This window comes from Engraulis encrasicolus, chromosome 16 (assembly GCF_034702125.1).
Source record: "Engraulis encrasicolus isolate BLACKSEA-1 chromosome 16, IST_EnEncr_1.0, whole genome shotgun sequence".
Lineage (NCBI taxonomy): Eukaryota > Metazoa > Chordata > Actinopteri > Clupeiformes > Engraulidae > Engraulis > Engraulis encrasicolus.
Genome location: NC_085872.1, coordinates 15,245,942 through 15,264,376, shown reverse-complemented (window position 1 = coordinate 15,264,376; position 18,435 = coordinate 15,245,942). Strand labels below are relative to the sequence as shown.

At 41.6% G+C, this 18,435-nt stretch overlaps 1 protein-coding gene across 1 annotated transcript in view; it reads left to right on the top strand.

Moving 5' to 3' along the window:
* Positions 1-1,165: 1,165 nt before the first annotated feature.
* Positions 1,166-18,435, top strand: part of LOC134466003 (collagen alpha-2(IV) chain-like) — a 44,047-nt gene continuing 26,777 nt past the window's right edge. The window contains exons 1-14 of the mRNA XM_063219902.1: positions 1,166-1,228; positions 1,978-2,115; positions 3,340-3,456; positions 3,703-3,768; positions 3,871-3,906; positions 5,146-5,208; positions 6,005-6,040; positions 8,164-8,244; positions 8,770-8,814; positions 9,282-9,341; positions 9,721-9,765; positions 10,980-11,033; positions 11,144-11,210; positions 18,062-18,166. Coding sequence (XP_063075972.1) covers positions 1,166-1,228; positions 1,978-2,115; positions 3,340-3,456; positions 3,703-3,768; positions 3,871-3,906; positions 5,146-5,208; positions 6,005-6,040; positions 8,164-8,244; positions 8,770-8,814; positions 9,282-9,341; positions 9,721-9,765; positions 10,980-11,033; positions 11,144-11,210; positions 18,062-18,166 — 976 coding nt within the window. The remainder of the gene's footprint in view (positions 1,229-1,977; positions 2,116-3,339; positions 3,457-3,702; positions 3,769-3,870; positions 3,907-5,145; positions 5,209-6,004; positions 6,041-8,163; positions 8,245-8,769; positions 8,815-9,281; positions 9,342-9,720; positions 9,766-10,979; positions 11,034-11,143; positions 11,211-18,061; positions 18,167-18,435) is intronic.

Sequence of the window (18,435 nt, the reverse complement as noted above, 5' to 3'; positions counted from 1 at the left end):
TGTATCATTTTTACATACATGTATGCACTGTATTGTCACTTACGGTACTGTATGTGTCCACAGTCCACACAGTGGCTCTACAGTATACGATCCTATCTCAGTGATAGTCATTTCAAAACAGCTAACGTGAGTATGCATTCCCTTTCTGTTTTTCCAGGGAGCGATATCAGAACCGTGTGACGGTAGAAACTGTTCGGTCTGCGAGTGTCTGTCTGTGAAAGGAGCACGGGTGAGATACTCTCATCAACTTGCACCAAATTGCTTTCAGAATTCTATCACCCACCAATATACCCAATATACAGCTTCTCACCCACTTACTGCAAAGTGTTGATGAACTTACATACAGGTACTGTCTCTCCATGTACAGTATATTGTGCGTATGTGGAAATGTGTTAATTTGTCTCGTAGTAGCATCCAGTAAAGGTTGCACCATGCATAGATTATTTTTATATTGTTACACAGTGCACACTGAGGAAGGCAGAACGCCAAAACGCGTCTGTGTAATAATAAAAAAGAATCTATGCATGGTGCGACCTTTTCTCATTTTTTCAGTTTTACAATATTTTGGTCAGCTGTCTCAAAAGAAGAAAAACTTGTTGGGTGAAGCCTGCTCCAACCTTCATGAACTTCTAGCATCCAGTAAAACCATCATCCATATCCACTGATACATGACCAATGGCAGACGTAGGAATGTAAAAGTCCTGTCACATACTTGTTTCAGCCAATTCATTGTGTTCTGATGGTGATGATGTACAGTAGATCAAAACGCATACTGTAGATACTAACAGGGATTACTTATAACATAAATGAAATTATGTTTCTCTCTATATACCATGAAAGGACAAAGACATACACGTAAATGTCAGTCCTGTGTATGTCTATGTCCTTTCATGGTATATATAGAGAAACGTGATTTCAATGTTCTTGTATATGGAGAAACAGACAATCAAAGCTGACTTGACTTGACATGATAAATGTGTAGTATGGCCACTGACACCTTTTTATGAGAAATGTCACTTTCACTTGTCCTGTGGGCATAAATCATTTTAAGTATGTGCTTATGAAATTCATTGTCCCGTTATGCCGTAAGTGGTTTAAGCATACACATATGTGCTGCCCATATCCATGTATCTCCATAAGAGGATGGCACCCGTGTCGCCCTCCAATGGCGGTGTCCTTGGAAAATAAGTCCTTGGAAATAACTTCATTATCGCCCATGTGTTTCCCAGTATGAAAGGGCACATAGTAAGAATCTATATCAGGAGTGGGAAATGATTTTGGCCTAAGGGCCGCATTGGGTTTAGAATATTGACTGAAGGGCCATAATGATAAGAAATAGTGTAATGTAACTTGTCAGCCATGTCATTCCTGCACATTGTAATGAAAAGTGTTTAGATGTACCTCGTGTACTTGCTGACCCCTGTTTTAGGTAGCCATTTAAAAAATATTGAGGCACCATATCAATTTGTATTTACTATATTTGTATTCTTCCTTGTAAAGTCTTTGTGGGCCACATGAAATGGCTCAGCGGGCCGCATGTGGCCCCCGGGCCTGAATTTGCCTACCTCTGATCTATATGCTTTTAGATGTAAATGGTGTAATTAGTGGAATCACCAATGTGAGACCCACAGGAACAACGAATACATGAACTTTTAGGGCCTCCGCACACCGGCCCCGACAAAGTGCAGAGCACCCCACACACTGGCACTGATGTCCGTGGACATCGGCTAGCGATTAGAGACGAGTTCTATTTTGTCGGAGCCGCCCATTGACTATCCATGCTCTGTTGGTGCCAAATTGGGTTTGGGGGTCGGAATTGTGTCGGAAGCGAAAGTGCGCCGCAGTGCTGTCGGAACTGATGTGCGGAGGCTCTTACCATCTCTCATTCCCGTTTTTTTTTTGCCTCTGTCCAATAGCCAAGTGTTGTGTGTGGTGGAGAGAGTTTGGATGTGCCTCCTCTTGTCTTTCCCACTGTAGGGGGCTCCTGGGGAGGCGTCATCGCAGGTGGGCCCACGGGGGAAGAGTGGTCCAGTCGGGCCTCCAGGACGACCGGGCCCGAAGGGGAGACGAGGATACGAGGGCTTATCAGGGCCAGAGGGGCCCAAGGGGGGCAGGGTAACCTCTCAGACTGTCATGACAGCAGCCATTACTATCTTGCAGCAATATTACAGCGATGATAAAGAAGTTGATGATGATGATGATGATGATGATGATGATGATGATGGTAATAACTGCTCTTATAGCGTAATTGTCGTTATTGTGAAGGACTACCTTGTTCATTCATATGTACATTTTGTGTTTGTGGCTGTGTTTGTGTTTGTGTCTGTACATGCAAGCATTAGAGTGTGATCTATTTTACTTTGTCAAAGTTAATGTCTGTGGTGTCATTTTGAGTGCATAAAAAAATCTTAATTCTGCATATTTTATAGGGTGAAACAGGACCAAAGGGGTTTTCTGGGCACAATGGATTAAATGTAAGTCTTTACAAAATGCCTGTTATCTCTAAATGTCTGGGTTTTTTTCATAGCAAAAACTGCCAGTGTACTGCCCTACCATGGCCTAACGGTAGGTCAATGGGTTACTACTGGCGACCCGGGGTTCGATTCCAACTCCCCCATCTCTCTCCCACACGCTTCCACGCGCTTCCTGTCACTATCTCCAACTGTCCTATATACAAAGAAATCCTATGTCCTATATATATATGTATATATATATTATATATATATTTATATATATATATATATATATATACTGCCAGTATACGATATCATATTATCAACACCTCCTTCTGAAAAAAAAAAGTTCATACCTGAGTCTGACCCAACAGTAGCACGTCATTGTGCCAGTAAGATACAGTACATGTACTCAGTACTTTCGCCACACTGAAGAAGTTTGAGGATATGCTGCCCTCTGCTGGTTAAGTCAGAACATCCCTTTCACTCTCCACACTCATCACCACATCCTACTGGAAATGAATGCTGCAGCGAACTATCACTGATCAGTATTACAGTAACATGATGAAATTGTTTAAGTTACTGGTTGTGAAGTCTATAAGATCAATTTAATTGTGAAGTATGACTGTAATATTATGATTTGCCACTGGTCAAGTTTCAGTCATGATTACTCTGTATGAATTTGGTGGGGGAGATGACTTTGTCCAGGGTGTGTGCGAGTGTGTGTGTGTGTGCGTGTGTGTGTGTGTGTGCGTGTGTGTGTGTGTGTGTGTGTGTGTGTGTGTGTGTGTGTCTGTGTGTCTGTGTGTCTGTGTCTGTGTGCATCTGTGTGTGTGTGTCTGTCTGTGTGTTTGTTCACAATATAATTTCTTTGTATGCCTTTCAGGGTTTACCGGGAGATCCAGGTTTACCTGGCTTGACAGGAGAAGACGGGTGCAAGGGAACTCAAGGACCATCTGGTGACCCGGGGATTCCCGGGGGTTTTGGACTAATAGGCGCACGGGTAAAGACCATACTGTACACTAAACTAGACAGACAACTACTAAGCAGAACACTGTGCTATTGTGCGATTACAGTATATCCCATTGTTAACAAATGGACCCACTTTTGTACACTACTTTGAAACATGTATTAGGAGGTGTAGGAACTGTAAAATGTTACATCTGTCAGCTGCTGTGTTCTTACATGCGTTGTGGTGTAGGTGAGCGTGCAGTGTGTGACGCAGCACTGTAAATGTTTGTGTTCGCAGGGGCCTAAAGGAATCAAAGGAATGAAGGGAGAACCTATTTATGGACAGATTTTACCAGGGCTCCCAGTAAGTTCAACATTCTCCATTTTTATTGGTGATTTGTAATTTGTTCATTAATTCTTTTCTGTTTTTTATTACTGTTATTCATCTTATTTTCTTACTTTATAGGGAGATGTTGGGCCACCCGGTGCAGCTGGTTTACCTGTATGTACAGATTGTAGCCTCTCTCAGCTGTACATGTTTATGTTTAGAGTCAGGGGTGTCCTTCAGGGGGGTAAAGTGTGACTGAGTCACCAGGGCCCAATGTATGTAGGGGGCCCACACACAGTCCAATTTATGAGAATATATGGCTTTTGGGGTTCACTGGAGCTGACTGTACATAGTGCCCAAAATGTGCTGCTACGCCCCTGTTGACAGTGTAGTAAAAGAATATACTGTTTGTGTTCTTTTCTGCAGTATGGTTTCATTGTCAAAAACCAAATTGCATTCAGAAAAAAACTCACATTCAGTTGCTATCAGCTATACTAAGGGCCTTTCCCGTTACTAATCTCCACCCCTACCCCTTTGCCTTCCTCTTGCCCCTCGTGCTTTCAAACAAAGTCGCAAGGTGTAGGGCTTGAAACGCAACCCCTATGGATTGGGATGCCCCTTCAACAATCACGGAATGACACTCACAGCTGTCACTAATTCCATGCATTAGGTTGACGTTAATAGCGCTTCACAGAGTAAAGGGCCATCACACATTAGGACAATGTTAAACTTAGTACATTGGAATGATTATTACCACTTTAAAATCTGTCAATTGTGGCGAAAATACTTAATCTCGTGTGCTGCCAACGTTGTGGTTTGCCGCCCATTTTTAAATGCAATCGCAATGCATTCAGGGAAATCTGTCAAAGCCCTCCGTCCATGGAGTGAGGTATCGGAAAATCTCCGCGCGGAGGGGATGAAAGCCGAACCCCTACCCATCTGTCTGAACGTGAATCGAGATGCCACTATGCCTACGCGTGCACGCTCAAAACGGAGGCAAAGGGGATCAGCGTAGGGCTAAGGGGTGTAATGGGATTTTGTTTATTATAACATTCTCAGTCAATTATCAGCCTCCACCCCTGGCAGCAATGATTTCATACATTATGATACTGTAGGCCTACGTGGTGTGCTTTTCTCATCCCACACGGTGAATTTAAAGGTGGGATTGCAGGTTTACCAGCACTTTTAATAATGTCATAATCAAATTATTAAGAATGTTGGTAAGCCTGCAACCCCACCTTTAAAATTAATGTATGTTCCTATGCAATTATAAAAAAAAACGTTATACCGGTACAGATATATTAGGCTACACCTACCACAAATGTTGGGATAACAAAGACAATGACAAACCTCTGCATAGTTTTTTTTCTTCACTTTTTTGTGTTTTTTTTGCCTCCATGACTATTCCCAAAGGGGCCTAAAGGACCGAGAGGAACGAAAGGGTGGAGGGGCCCACCTGGTCAAGACGGGACTCCTGTAAGACTTGCTGTCTTCTCTGCGTAGTGTTATGACTGAAATCAACCCGTGTCATCTCTTTAATGCCCTAGTAGTGCTGTATATCCAATAGTCTGTGTGCAGGGATGTCAAACTCAGGCCCGGGGGCCACATCTGGCCAGCGGAGACATTTTATTCGACCTGTGAGATCATTTCAAATATGTATTACAGTTGGCCCACAAACACCATTAATATACAGTTTAGTAACAAGACTTGAACATGAAATTTGGATGTGCAGACACATTTGAACTATACCATACTATATGATAGTAGTGTGTGTGAAATTCAACAACGAGTATGAAGTGCATGCACCAGCAGCCTACAGACAATTTCAGTACATTTTCAAAATAATTTGTTGAGTTCAGCCTGCGAATTTGTTCCAGATTTTGATTTTGGCGCTCAGTCAAGTTGAGTTTGACACACCTGGTGTACTGTATAATTAAGAAAAAAAAGGAGGTATCTCACACCAATAAAGCCTTTCTTGAGGTGCTGGCTTCTTGTGCATACAAATGTTAAAGAAAATGAAAAGAATGCCATGTTTTAATGGTGAAGCGACGTTTCGGCTGTCTGGCCTTCTTCAAACTTGATCATTAAAACATGGAGCAGAGTGTGCAGCATTCTTTTCATTTTCTTGTACAGTATATCTGAAACAGCAACTAAACCATCAAATGTATGCCACAAATGCTTACTGCAGTTTTTTATTTTGTTTTTAGCGATAATTTGAAATGTCATCAGAGCTAATATTGTAGGTTAAGCCTGTTTCTCTCCATCACTATAGGGTGTAAGTGGCAGAGATGGCCCCAAGGGTATAAAGGTAAGTGGCCATTAGGTAGTGTAGAAGACTTCCCATATTTTAATTAATCTCCTATTTTTAGTTGTGATGTATAAATGTATTGATGCTTTGTTATTACTTTGTCTCCTGTTATTTCTCTGTTTTAATGTAAAGTGACCTTGGGTATATAATAATAATAATAATAATAATAATAATAAAAATACATTTTATTTTCAGCGTTTCAAGATATATCTTGAAACGCTGAAAATAAAATGTATTATTATTATTATTATTATTATTATTATTATTATTATTATTATTATTATTATTATAGCATGTTTTGTTTCCCCATACAGTATGAGTATGGTGTCAGAGATGGTTGGTAAGGTTACCATAAGACCATCTTTGATACTGTAAAGAGCATCCTCACGTCATTACATTACACTTACATTACACTGAAGGAGATTTTCTATTTTTATATGAGACCCTATTGAATATTTAGTGACATAGTATGTTTAGGAAATAATGTATCTGTATTCACCATGACATGAGGGTGGGGGGAAAGAAGGGGCAGGCCTGGGGAAATGGGAGGTCTGGGTGAGGAAAACCCCATTGGCTGAGGTGAGACTCCAATTAGTAGCCTGGCTGGCCAGAAGCCAGCCCCCAAACCGGCATGTGGAAGGTTATTTAAATTGAAACGCGGGCAGATGAGGATTGTCTGCAGATCATCAAGGAGGGAGGGAAGAGTTTCTTGGCGGGGTAACCAGTAGGGCTGTAACGATACACTAAACTCATGATTCGGTTCGTATCGCGATTTTTGACCTACGATTCGATACACCCCACGATTTCTGAAATGTATCTCCATTGAAGTTTGGAAACACTATCACATCAAATCATAAGGTTATTTTCTGGACTAATGGGTAATAAAACTTTGAAAGGGCGTATCACGATACTGCCTCCTTGTATCACTATACAGTATCGTGACTGTGTATCACGATTTCTCAGTTGGATACAATATCGTTACAGCCCTAGTGACCAGGCAAGATATTGTTGGAGGGAAACCGGACAGTCTGTGGGTTTTTGGGATTGCAAGTAGCACTTCAGCCAATGGGCCTTGCCATTACCAGCTTGTATTTTGGTGTAACTTGCGACAAGAGCTAAATAAACTTCAACTTTTCTGCATAGATTTTAGGCATTAGTTTGATAATTTCAGGTATTAAGAACTTTCCACGACTGTACCTAATGTGGGCTTAAATGCCTTAACAAAGTGTACTTCAGCCATGCATAAAGCTGTAGGACAATCATTCATTCTTCCTATTGGTAAGGATGGGAATTAATGGGATTTGAACCGGCAACCCTCTTTTCCAATGACCACCATTAGAAAGAGGATTATAAAGAAAAAGTAGAAGTAGAAGTACTCTTGTATTTTTCCCGCTAATACGGTATTGTGGAATATCTGATGTATAAGCTATGTAAGATCATGTACTCATGTTAGAGTAGAGTAGAGAGAAGTACCTCTACTTCTCAGTAAGATCTGTAAGATTACTTCTATTATACTCTGCAATTAGGCCATAGCTATTTGACTCATCTCAGCTCTTTAAAACCAGATTACATCAAATTCATTGTCAAACTCAGGTTATGACATTCACAGTCACAACAATTGTTCATAGTTTATTCCTAACACATTATTCCTAACACACAAGAACACTTCAGGATATTAGTGTTTGTTGTAATAGGTTTAGCCTTAGCAGCACATTGTAATGCATGACAAAGTGGGTTATGTGTTTATTGGTTCACGAAGCTCAAAAGTGATGTTTTCAATTTACCAGGGAGACACTGGAAGAGCAATATCGGGGGAGAAAGGAGATGAGGTGAGCAAAGTCATGCTTTGAGGCCGTACTGTTACATGTAGTTTTCATGTTTCGACTTCAACAGTCTTCATCAGAATCTGATGAAGACTGTTTAAGTCAAAACGTAATCCAGCCATGAAATAATAAAAGACAACAAAAAGGATTTTAAGTGTGCAGACTTCTCACTTTGAAAACTACAGTTGGCCTTCGTCCTGCACCTTCTCCTGGGATGCACACTCCTTTCCTTCAACTGTGCTGTTACATGTGCCACAGCTGCTCCACTAAAGCCTGTCCTGATTGTGTCCTGTCTTGCAGGGGGACGTGGGGGAGCCAGGGCCACCAGGGCCCTTAGAGCTGGTGCAGCCTCCATCAGACAACTACCCAAAAGGCATCAAGGTTAGCATTCATCCACCTACCGTACAACCCAACCCAAGACCAAGCTTAGTGATGAGCAAAGTAGCTTTACTCTTTACAAAAGTATAACTTTACTCTTTACTCATCCTAGTGGTGGAAGGCAGAATTCTCACTCAAAAAGTACTACAGAGAGACTGTCCCCATTCCACCTTATTTAGAATATGAAGTGCCTCTCACCCTGTTCCCTTACGAAAAACGACCATGGTAAACCATGATTTCATAGTTTTTTTATCATTTACATTAAGTCACATTCATTAGGGCTACCATAATTTGTCAGAATTGTTGGATGTGCACTGTAGCTTAGTACTATTGTTGTCCTGATAAGGTATGTTCCGATTCATAATGATCACAGTAAGGTGATGGAACTAGTTAGTACTCCAACTAAGAGAATCGTGAGTCCTATAGACTATGTTCTAGAGATTTCAGTCAGAAAGATGGCCATGGGGAAAAGAGGCCAAACAGGTATAAACCACTATCTGACATGATGTCTGGCATGTTAATTCACAGGGTGATAGAGGTGATCCTGGACAATGCGGACCTAAAGGGCTACCAGTAAGTACTGTACACAGTGTGTGTGTGTGCAACCTGTTGTCATTCAACTGTTATGGCAGTCCTGGAGGAGAATGTCCACAAGGGATGCCGGTGTTGAGGTCATTCTGCCAGGAGAGAGAGAGTGTGTGTGTGTGTGTGTGTGTGTGTGTGTGTGTGTGTGTGTGTGTGTGTGTGTGTGTGTGTGTGTGTGTGTGTGTGTGAGAGAGAGAGAGAGAGAGAGAGAGAGAGAGAGAGAGAGAGAGAGAGAGAGAGAGAGAGAGAGAGAGAGCAGCCAAGTGCATGGTCCTAGCATCCCAGACCCTCACTGCTCTTTGACTGCAATTTAATACTGTAACCATGAAGAACATATTGTGGGTTTCTTGTTGTCATACTAGGGGTTTGGCTTACCAGGATAAAGAACATAATTTGGGTTTCTTTTTGTCATACTAGGGGTTTGGCATAATGTGGGTTTCTTTTTGTCATACTAGGGTTTTGGCTTACCAGGAATAAAGGGAGAAAAAGGAATTCTTGGCTATGTCGGCTCTCGTGTAGGTGACTTTTTTTTTTCATTTTTTCATGTATATCATGTTTATCAGAGACGGTCTAAAATAATATTTGGTGTTTATCATTGGTGATTCACTGATTTTATGCCGATGTTTGTCTTTGGTTAACTATGTGTGATGAATAAATAGACCTGACAATTATCCATGATTGAAGTAAATGATAGATGTCCGCAATACTGTTAATGCTCCCAGTTACGTGCCAATAAACAACTGGGAGCATTAACAGTGTTGCGGACATCTATCAGTTACTTCAGTTACTTTATTTTGTCCAGCACCTGTGCCACTGATGTGCTCGCATTCTCTGCCTTCTTGAATGATCCATGATTATCATGATCTACGATTACCAATGCACTTTACATTGCAGGGTGGATATGGCAGTCCAGGTGTACCAGGGCCGCGGGGATGGACGGTCAGGCCTATTGCATCACTTTGTTACACCTTATACCATTACTGTTCTGATATGCTTTGGGGTTACTTATTTGCTCCAGGCCAATTTCTGTGGTGTGAAGAAATTGCAATAACGTCAGTTCAGTTGCATCAGAGATAAAAACGTGTTTTTATTTTGATGACATATTTTGACTGACTCTAACCATCAGTCAGTAGAGTTTTGCTGTTCTAGAAGATCCCAATTGTTTCATTATTTCTGAAATTCTGCCCTTACTGTATTTTAGAATAGAAAGATAGAGCACATACTGTATGGCAGATGCACATCACAGCTAAACACACCCTTGGCATTCTTTCTGCTGTGGGTTGCAAATGTTCTCATGAATGTGTGTCACTCACCCCTCTCACTCTGAAGCTGTTTTTTAAGGTCTGACATTTATCACAATCACATTTTTTATTCTTGGACAACATTGCTATTTTTCAATCTTTTGCAGTCTATCTCCTGTCCCGCACTAGCCTGGTTTTCATCAACTTTCAGATCTCATACTGAGATTCTGGTCTAACCCACCTCCCTCGGTTGCAATGGGTCGATCCCAGAAAGGGTTGCGCCGAAGTTTACACCAAACATGTTCTTAGTCCCAATAGAATGTGTCTGCTTAAACCACGTCACTGCCTTGAACACGCCTCTACCCAGGGCCTGCTGCAGTTGGAACTGCTCAAAGTTGATTGCTTCCCGACAAAGTGGGTGGAGTTCCCCAGCCCAGCGGCGCTCAGAAAGTACTTGATCAAGCTCTTTTCCTCGCTAATTTCGCAGCACCGAAGGCGTAGCCTGGCTAGTCCTACACCAAACTTGTGCCCCATTTAATGTGCCTTGCAGTTCTTGAATTCCAAAGCTAAAAAGATGAAAGTTATATTGTATGCTTACAGTGGCAATATTTAGCCAGCATGATACTCCATATTTAAATATGGGGTTTTGACGCTAAGGCTAAGCCCCCCACATTTGGGCTTGCATGCCCAAAGGTTGCACCCAGGGTTCGCGTCCGGCCTGGGTCGTTTGCCGTCCCTGCCCCGTCTCTTTCTTCACATTCGCTTCCTATCGCTCTTAACTGTCCTATCTGAAATAAAGGCGAAAAGCCCACAGAAATACATTTTATATATATATATATATATAAAATATTTAAAAATATATATACTCATATATATACAGTATGGGGTTTTGACACTTGTCTCCACTCTCAGGGACCCATTGGAGATCCTGGACTTCCAGGAATAAATGGACTTGTTGGGTTGAAGGTACTGTAGGTGAACTTCAGCACACACATGAAATCTGTTTATGCTTTACAGTAACATGACTTGAGACAGCCTACCGTACATCCTTCTGATAACACCCCTTTACCCATCAGGGGGAGCCTGGTGACCCGGGCCCTAAAGGAAAGGCTGTACATTTGGCTAATTATGAACATTGGGAAGGTAAACATTTAAGTTATCTTCCACACACTGCGCTCTTCCGTCTTGTTGGTGCGTCTCTGAAGTTATCGAGTAGTTAGGAAATGGATGGATGGCACTTTTTCTTCTTTCTTATTCTTTTCTTTTTATTCAAACATTGCAGGGACAGACACTGCAGCTGAAACATCTGTCTGTCCCTGCAATGTTTGAATAAAAAGACAAGAATAAGAAAGAAGAAGGTAAACATTTAAAAAATGCTCTCAGAGAGTGCAGACATCTGCCAAGGAAGCTGTTTGATAGAACATTTGACCATGTTACACCCTATTTTTGTCTTTCTGCTTTCTTTTTGTGGCGTCTGTCCCGCAATTCATTTTGCGGTCACTTGGGGCATCTAGATATCTAGCAATGCTGAAGAATCTTTAAAGGGGCTCCAGGTAGGATTAAAAGTTTAATTAATCACAGTCCCGAGTCAGGCAATGCTTATGCGAGTCATTAGTAAGTGAACGATGGCTCTCACGGCCACTTCCACGGTCCGCTGTCAGAAAACCCCACATGCAACTTTTGACAGCGTCGGACCGAACGAGTGTCGTGGGATACACCTTTTATTTGAAACATCGCTTTACATACCGTATCCAGATTTTTATCAACTGCTGGCATTCCATGATGAAAAACAGTCTCACAGCGAGTTTATTTGAACAGCATTTTTTCATTACGGTGTAGATTTTGAGACAGGCATGCCACGGGCACCGCGCAAATGACGTCATCCTACCTAGTGCCCCTTTAAAAAGGTCCTGGTTCCGAATCGTGATCCGGATCACCAACAAAATGTAATCACTTGTTCCTTTGGTCATTTCCAAAATTCCACAAAGTTTCATCCAAATACGTTCATAACTTTTTGAGTTATCCTGCTGACAGACAGACAAGCAGACAAACAAACAAACAGGCAACCAACGCAACCAAAAACATAACCTCCTTTGGCGGAGGTAAAAACTAAGCCTCCTTGGCTGAGGTAATGAATGGATGAACGAACGAATGAATGAATGAACGAACGAACGAACGAGCGAGCGAGCGAACGAACGAACGAACGAACGAATGAACGAACTAACAGTCTCTTGTGCCATTGTACAGTGTACATTTTAATTAGCCTGGCCAACACGACCACAAAGCTCACAAGAGCTGAATCTGGTACATGTCCAACTTCTCAGAGCCGACTTCTCAAGGAAGTGACAACCAATTGCACCTCCCATATACACTCCTAATATATGCATAGTGACAGAAATTGAAAATCTTTAAATTTTTCTTTAAATCTCACATGCCCTGCCTAAACTGCTGAATTGGATTTTGTTTTTCTCCGGAAACGCTGGAAAGACAGATAGTCTTCCTGGCCAGGCTGACTTGATCACAGAATTTATGGTTACAGTTTTGGATCTCAGTGTCACATACTGTAACTAGAAATGCACCCAGAGTGTGCAGACCTCCGCCAAGGAAGTTAAGTTTGTTTTTAGACACATACAGTGGGATATTTGTGTCATTTATGCAGGTTTATACACACCATTAGTGTGTTCAGAGAATTAAACAGTCAAGTTGTAACTAGATTATCTGTATTTTTTATAATTACCATGTCCTTGATTAACTGTGGTCTGTTTTGTTCACCTGTGTGATTGTGGTATTGGCAAAGTGCTACATGCTATATTGTGAACTTACTATGCACTGTCCTATAAATGCACTTAGGCCTATTGAAGGTCAGAAGTTGCTGGTCACAAAACAGTTTTGATGATTGGCAGCATGCCCTTATTACCATTTAAAATTTCACAGCTATTTCATATCACACTTTAAAGACTAAGTGGAATTATACCAATTGTATCAGCCTAATCCAGCCTTGTGCTTAGGCCTACTACAAGATAAAAATCAACCTGCTTTGAAAACTTGTGATCACACGACTGTAGGCCTATGATTAGTGAAGGGAATGTAATGATTTTGACCAACAAAACTGAAACAACCACAGACAACCATATGGTTAGACCTGTTTTTTTTGCCTACGATGGTAGGCTATGCATTATTCTCATGGGCCACTGGTTGGCCTTAGTGCTGTCGGCTGAAGCGTGAAGCGGCATTTCCTTCTAGGTAAATCACTATCACCGTTGTTAATCAGTCTAGGCATTGCTGTCGGGCTTTGTGGTCCATCTCGCAACTGGGGATAAATTGAGTGAAGTGTAATGCATTTGACCAGCATTGTGAACTTGCACAGCCACAAATTCCATATTGTTTTGGCGATGGTAGCCTACCTAATTAATTCGACATTATTGTCAACCGAAATGATCTGCGGTGGTCACTGTCCATCTCACAGCAGTGCACTTCCACTTCACACATATTTTAGGCAGGCAGCGGTAATTCATTTCACAGGACTGTTTGTTAACTTCAACGAGGGTGTAGCCAAAAGGGTGCCTGCTGATGAGCATTTTTTTTAAGGTTGATAGCAATGGTTTTGGAGCTGGCGTCAAAGGAGACAGTCCTTTAGGCCAGTGGTTCCCAACCTATGGGTCGGGACCCACCTTATGGGTCGCCAAAGATCCACAGGGGGTCGCGGAGCCCTCTTGATTTTAAGGGGTTTCATTTTAAATATATATAGCCCATGTTGAATAAAAGACAAAGCATTTAACTAATAAATGCATAGAAGCAACAAATTGTTACATTAAAAATGTATTCTATATTTGACCAAAGACGAATTGAGGAATAAAATAACTAAAATTAGTTTTCGCAGGAAACAGAGGGCATCTTGTGACTCCGTCTCGTGCGGGCGCTCCCGTGGGCGAGTTTGCGAAACATAGGACGATATTGCGCCCAACTGCGTTTGGCGTCTCCGATTGGCTACAACGGCTCCCTTGTTCCTCCCCTCTGATTGCTTTCATTTGACAGCAAGAATTTCAACTCTCGCTCAAAGCAGGCTTGCAGAACATTCGTGTACAAATAATTTGGCCGATCTCTTGAAACAGACACTAAAAGTAGGGTAACAACAAACAAAAAGTAGGCTACCCAAACCATTTACGATGCAGTATAATCCTAAATGCCGTGTCGTATTTCATTTTAGCGTGGTTTGGCATAGCCTCTCTTGAAACAGATGTGCCAATTAGCCATAGACTACCCAACGATGCAGTGAGCTCCAGTATTTGATTTCATTTTTATTTACATAGCCTAATAAATGAAAGCGTCAGCTAAATGCAATGTAGGCTTAATGTAGCCTAATCCTAACTGCATAAACTCCTGTGTTAAATGCAGTATCATGTCATTTTATTATGGTTTGGCTGATCTCTTGAAACAGATGACATTAAAAGCACAAACAAAAGCAGGCCTACCCAACGATGCAATAGGCCTACCAACGACGTTTCGTGCCATTTCATTTTATTTACATTACCCAAACCTCAAGGTGATCTGGTAAGTTGTCCACCGAGTCCATGGCACATGTGGTAGCAAATGTAGGATTTACCTTCTATTATTATGTCGGTAAATGTCGGTAAATCCATCTGGTGGTCATATTAGGAACTGCATTCTGCACATCAATTCATCCCCACTTCTGTAGATCTAACAGGGTACTTTGATAAGGTCTGTAAATGAAACACTGAAATTGTGGTGATAGTTTTCTGTTGTTTAAGTACCTCAGTTTTAACCAACTTTGCCTGCCATCATTGTGTTGATTTGCCACTGTAGCAGTTTCACTCCTTGAAATCTGATTTATACCTTGTTCCAAATACTATTTAATACATTTTCTACAATCCAATATGCCTTGTCTGTCATCATGACACCACCTGATGAGACAGAGCACCACCCCAGTTTTTGGATATGTTAAAAACAGACATTGAGTCTTTCTAAAACTGTGAATGTCATAGTGGTGAGTTCTGTCATTTCTTTTGTATAACATGGCGAAGATGCCACTAATATCAGATTTTCATAGGAGCAGTGGAAGTCACACAACAGTGGGTTTTAAAAAAATCATTGTGACCAAATGAGGCAGAATACCATCCCAGTTTTTGGATATGTTAAGAAGAGATATCTAATCTTTAAAACTGTTGATAATATGGTGGTGAGTCGTGACATTTTTTTTAAATAACATGACAAAGATGGTACAAAGTTTCAGTTTTTCCATTTTAAAGACTTCATATCTTCTAAACTGTTCATCGCAGAAGATCAGTCTTTCAACACAACATGCACAGAATGGTTGGGAACATACATTGTCCATATTAAACCTCTGTCTTTAAAACTGCACTTACCACAGTCCTTCAAAGATGCCCACAAATTCAAAGGTGAGAATTTTTCAAGCAACTTTAAGCCCCCAGAAAACGGTGGTAAATGACAAGAGGATGTGTGAAAATCCACATTTCACAAGTAGGCCTACATGTTCCAAATGTTACCCCTTGAAATTCATAAGGACCTACTTAAAGTAGTTTTTTAGATACAACACTCTGAAAGTGGGCTCTCTGAGAAGTCTGTTCCAAACGAGTCAGGGGGGTATCTGACAAAAACATTTTTAATGACAAAACTATGAGGAGTTGAGAGCTATAATTTTGCAATTTTCCTATTGGGACGTTTGTGAACCTCCTTGATTTTTTTCTGCCAAATCTGAGATGGTCGTGCGGGATGATTCGGAGATTTGGCGTGGAATGACCCATGTGTTAATGTTAGATCTACAGAAGTGGGGATGAATCGATGTGCAGAATGCAGTTCCTAATATGACCACCAGATGGATTTACCGACATAATAAATAGAAGGTTAGTCAGCTACCACATGTGCCATGGACTCGGTGGACAACTTACCAGATCACCTCGAGGTTTGGATAATGTAGAAAAAAATGAAATTGTAAGAAACGTCATTTGTATTGCATCGTTGGCTAGGCCTGCTTTTGTTTATGCTCTTTAGTGTCATCTGTTTCAAAAGATGAGCCAAACCATAGCCTAATAAAATGACATAGGCTACGGAATTTGTATAAACACAGGAGTTTATGCAGTTAGGATTAGGCTACATAAGGCTACATTACATTGCATTTAGTGACGCTTTCATTTATTAGGTTATGTAAATAAAAATGAAATCAAATACTGGAGCTCACTGCATCATTGGGTAGGCTATGGCTACGTTTGTTTGACTTGGCACATCTGTTTCAAGAGATATGCCAAACCACGCTAAAATGAAATACGACACGGCATTTGTGTGGGTATATAGCCAATCGGAGACGCCAAACGCGGTTGGGCGCAATATCGTCCTATGTTTCGCAAACTCGCCTCCCGTGGTTGGGTCACCAAAGCTTACAATAGTAAAAACATGGGTCCCTTAAGAAAAAGGTTGGGAACCACTGCTTTAGGCCATTGCTTTGGCGGCACACCCGATTGGAATAGCCTATTCGCCGGTGCTCGGCCATTATGCAGACTGTCGGGCTTTCTGATCCTGGTCCATCTCGCAAACAACTTGGGGTTAACTTTAAATGTAGCGAAGGGGATGTAATGAATTTGCAGCATTGTGAACGTACAGTCATAAATTATTTTGGCAACGGTAGCCTAATTAATTCGACAGCATTGCGAACCTCAGTCACAGTCCACAACAGCATTGTGAACTTACACAATCACATTCCATATTTTTGACAACGTACTTAATTCGACAGCATTGTGAACCTAAACGATCTGCGGGGGTGGTCACTGTCCATCTCGCAACAGCAATGATAACATATGGGCCAACACAATCACAAATTCCATATTTTTGGCAGCGGTGGTAATTAATTTGACAGGATTGTTTCCTGCATGCGGATGAACAACTTTTTAGGTGAAATCAAATGCACTTTGTGTTGGAGCTGGCGCGGCAAAGGAGACTCTCTCCCTGTTCCTGTTCCCCTTGTTGCTCAGAAAGGCGCAGGCACGCCGGTGCTCAGTAGCCAGGCTGCGCCCTCCTAGTGACGCAACACCTTCGGCGGCAAGTCTATGATAATCAGGCAAGGTGCTTAGTGCTCACCGTGTGCACCTTGTGGCAGGCAGTGAAATAGCAGCGCACGAACGAACGAACGAACAAACACAGACAATACACAAACCCAGGCGATCACATAACCTCCTTGGCGGAGGTAATAATATAAATTCAACACATTTTTGTAAAGAATTTGGTTAAAATGCAATTTTATAGTTTTCCAATTGGCTGTTTTTTTTGGGTCTTAACCCTTGGTGGATTTTCTGTGCTGCTTTTTACCTCCGCCAAGGAGGTTATGCTTTCAGTTGTGTTGGTTTGGACTTGGATGAAACTTTGTGGAGGTGTTGGAAATTACTAAAAGGACAAATGATTACATTTTGCTGGTGATATGGATGCGAACTGGAACCAGCATGTTTCCAAGATTCTTCACCATTGCTAGCCTACAAATCTAGACGGCCCTAGTGACTGCAAATTGTATTGTGGGACAAGACGGATATTGACATTCCAGTTTCTAACGCCACAAAAACAAGTCAGAGAGACTTAAAATAAAATAGAGTGTAACATAGTCAAATGTTCTATCAAACAGCTTCCTTGGCGGAGGCCTGCCCTCTCTGAGTGCATTTCTAGTTTCTACATGCAATACACTTTAAAAAAAAGAAACTCCAAGGGCTTTGTTGAAATGTCATTAAGCATGATCAACGTAAGTACCATTCTTCTTGCTGTGATATAAGATAAGATTTTTTTTTAAAATGTGTCCGTTTGCAGAGAAATTTGTCTTGCATGACACTTCTCCACAGTTCACATGTAAATGCACATTAAAGACACACAATACACAATATGGCCTATAGAGTCTAGTCATCTAGGTCCATAAGCTGTTAGGGCAGCTCAGTCCAATAAAAAAATAAAAACTTACTAATTAAGTTACTATGTCCCAGGTCCTGCTGGAGATCCAGGTCCTGATGGCCTGCCGGGTTTGCCCGGCGATTCAGGTTTCATGGGGATGCCTGGGGCCCCGGGTGCCCCTGGACAGACATACCCAGGTAACTCACTTGCCTGATTATCATCATGACTGTCAAATCTCTTCGAGACTTGGTCTGACCAAGACCATAACAACTAACATTCTTAAACGGCATGGTTGACTCACCTCCCTTGGTTTGCTACTGGTCGAGGGCAGAAAAGGCCGAGCCAAAGTTTGAACCAAGCATTTCCCTAGTCCCAATAGAGATGTACAGGATCCAAGATCCGGTTCCGGATCCGGCAGGATAATAGCGTTTTTCAGAATATCTGGATCCAGCAGGATCTTAAGCAG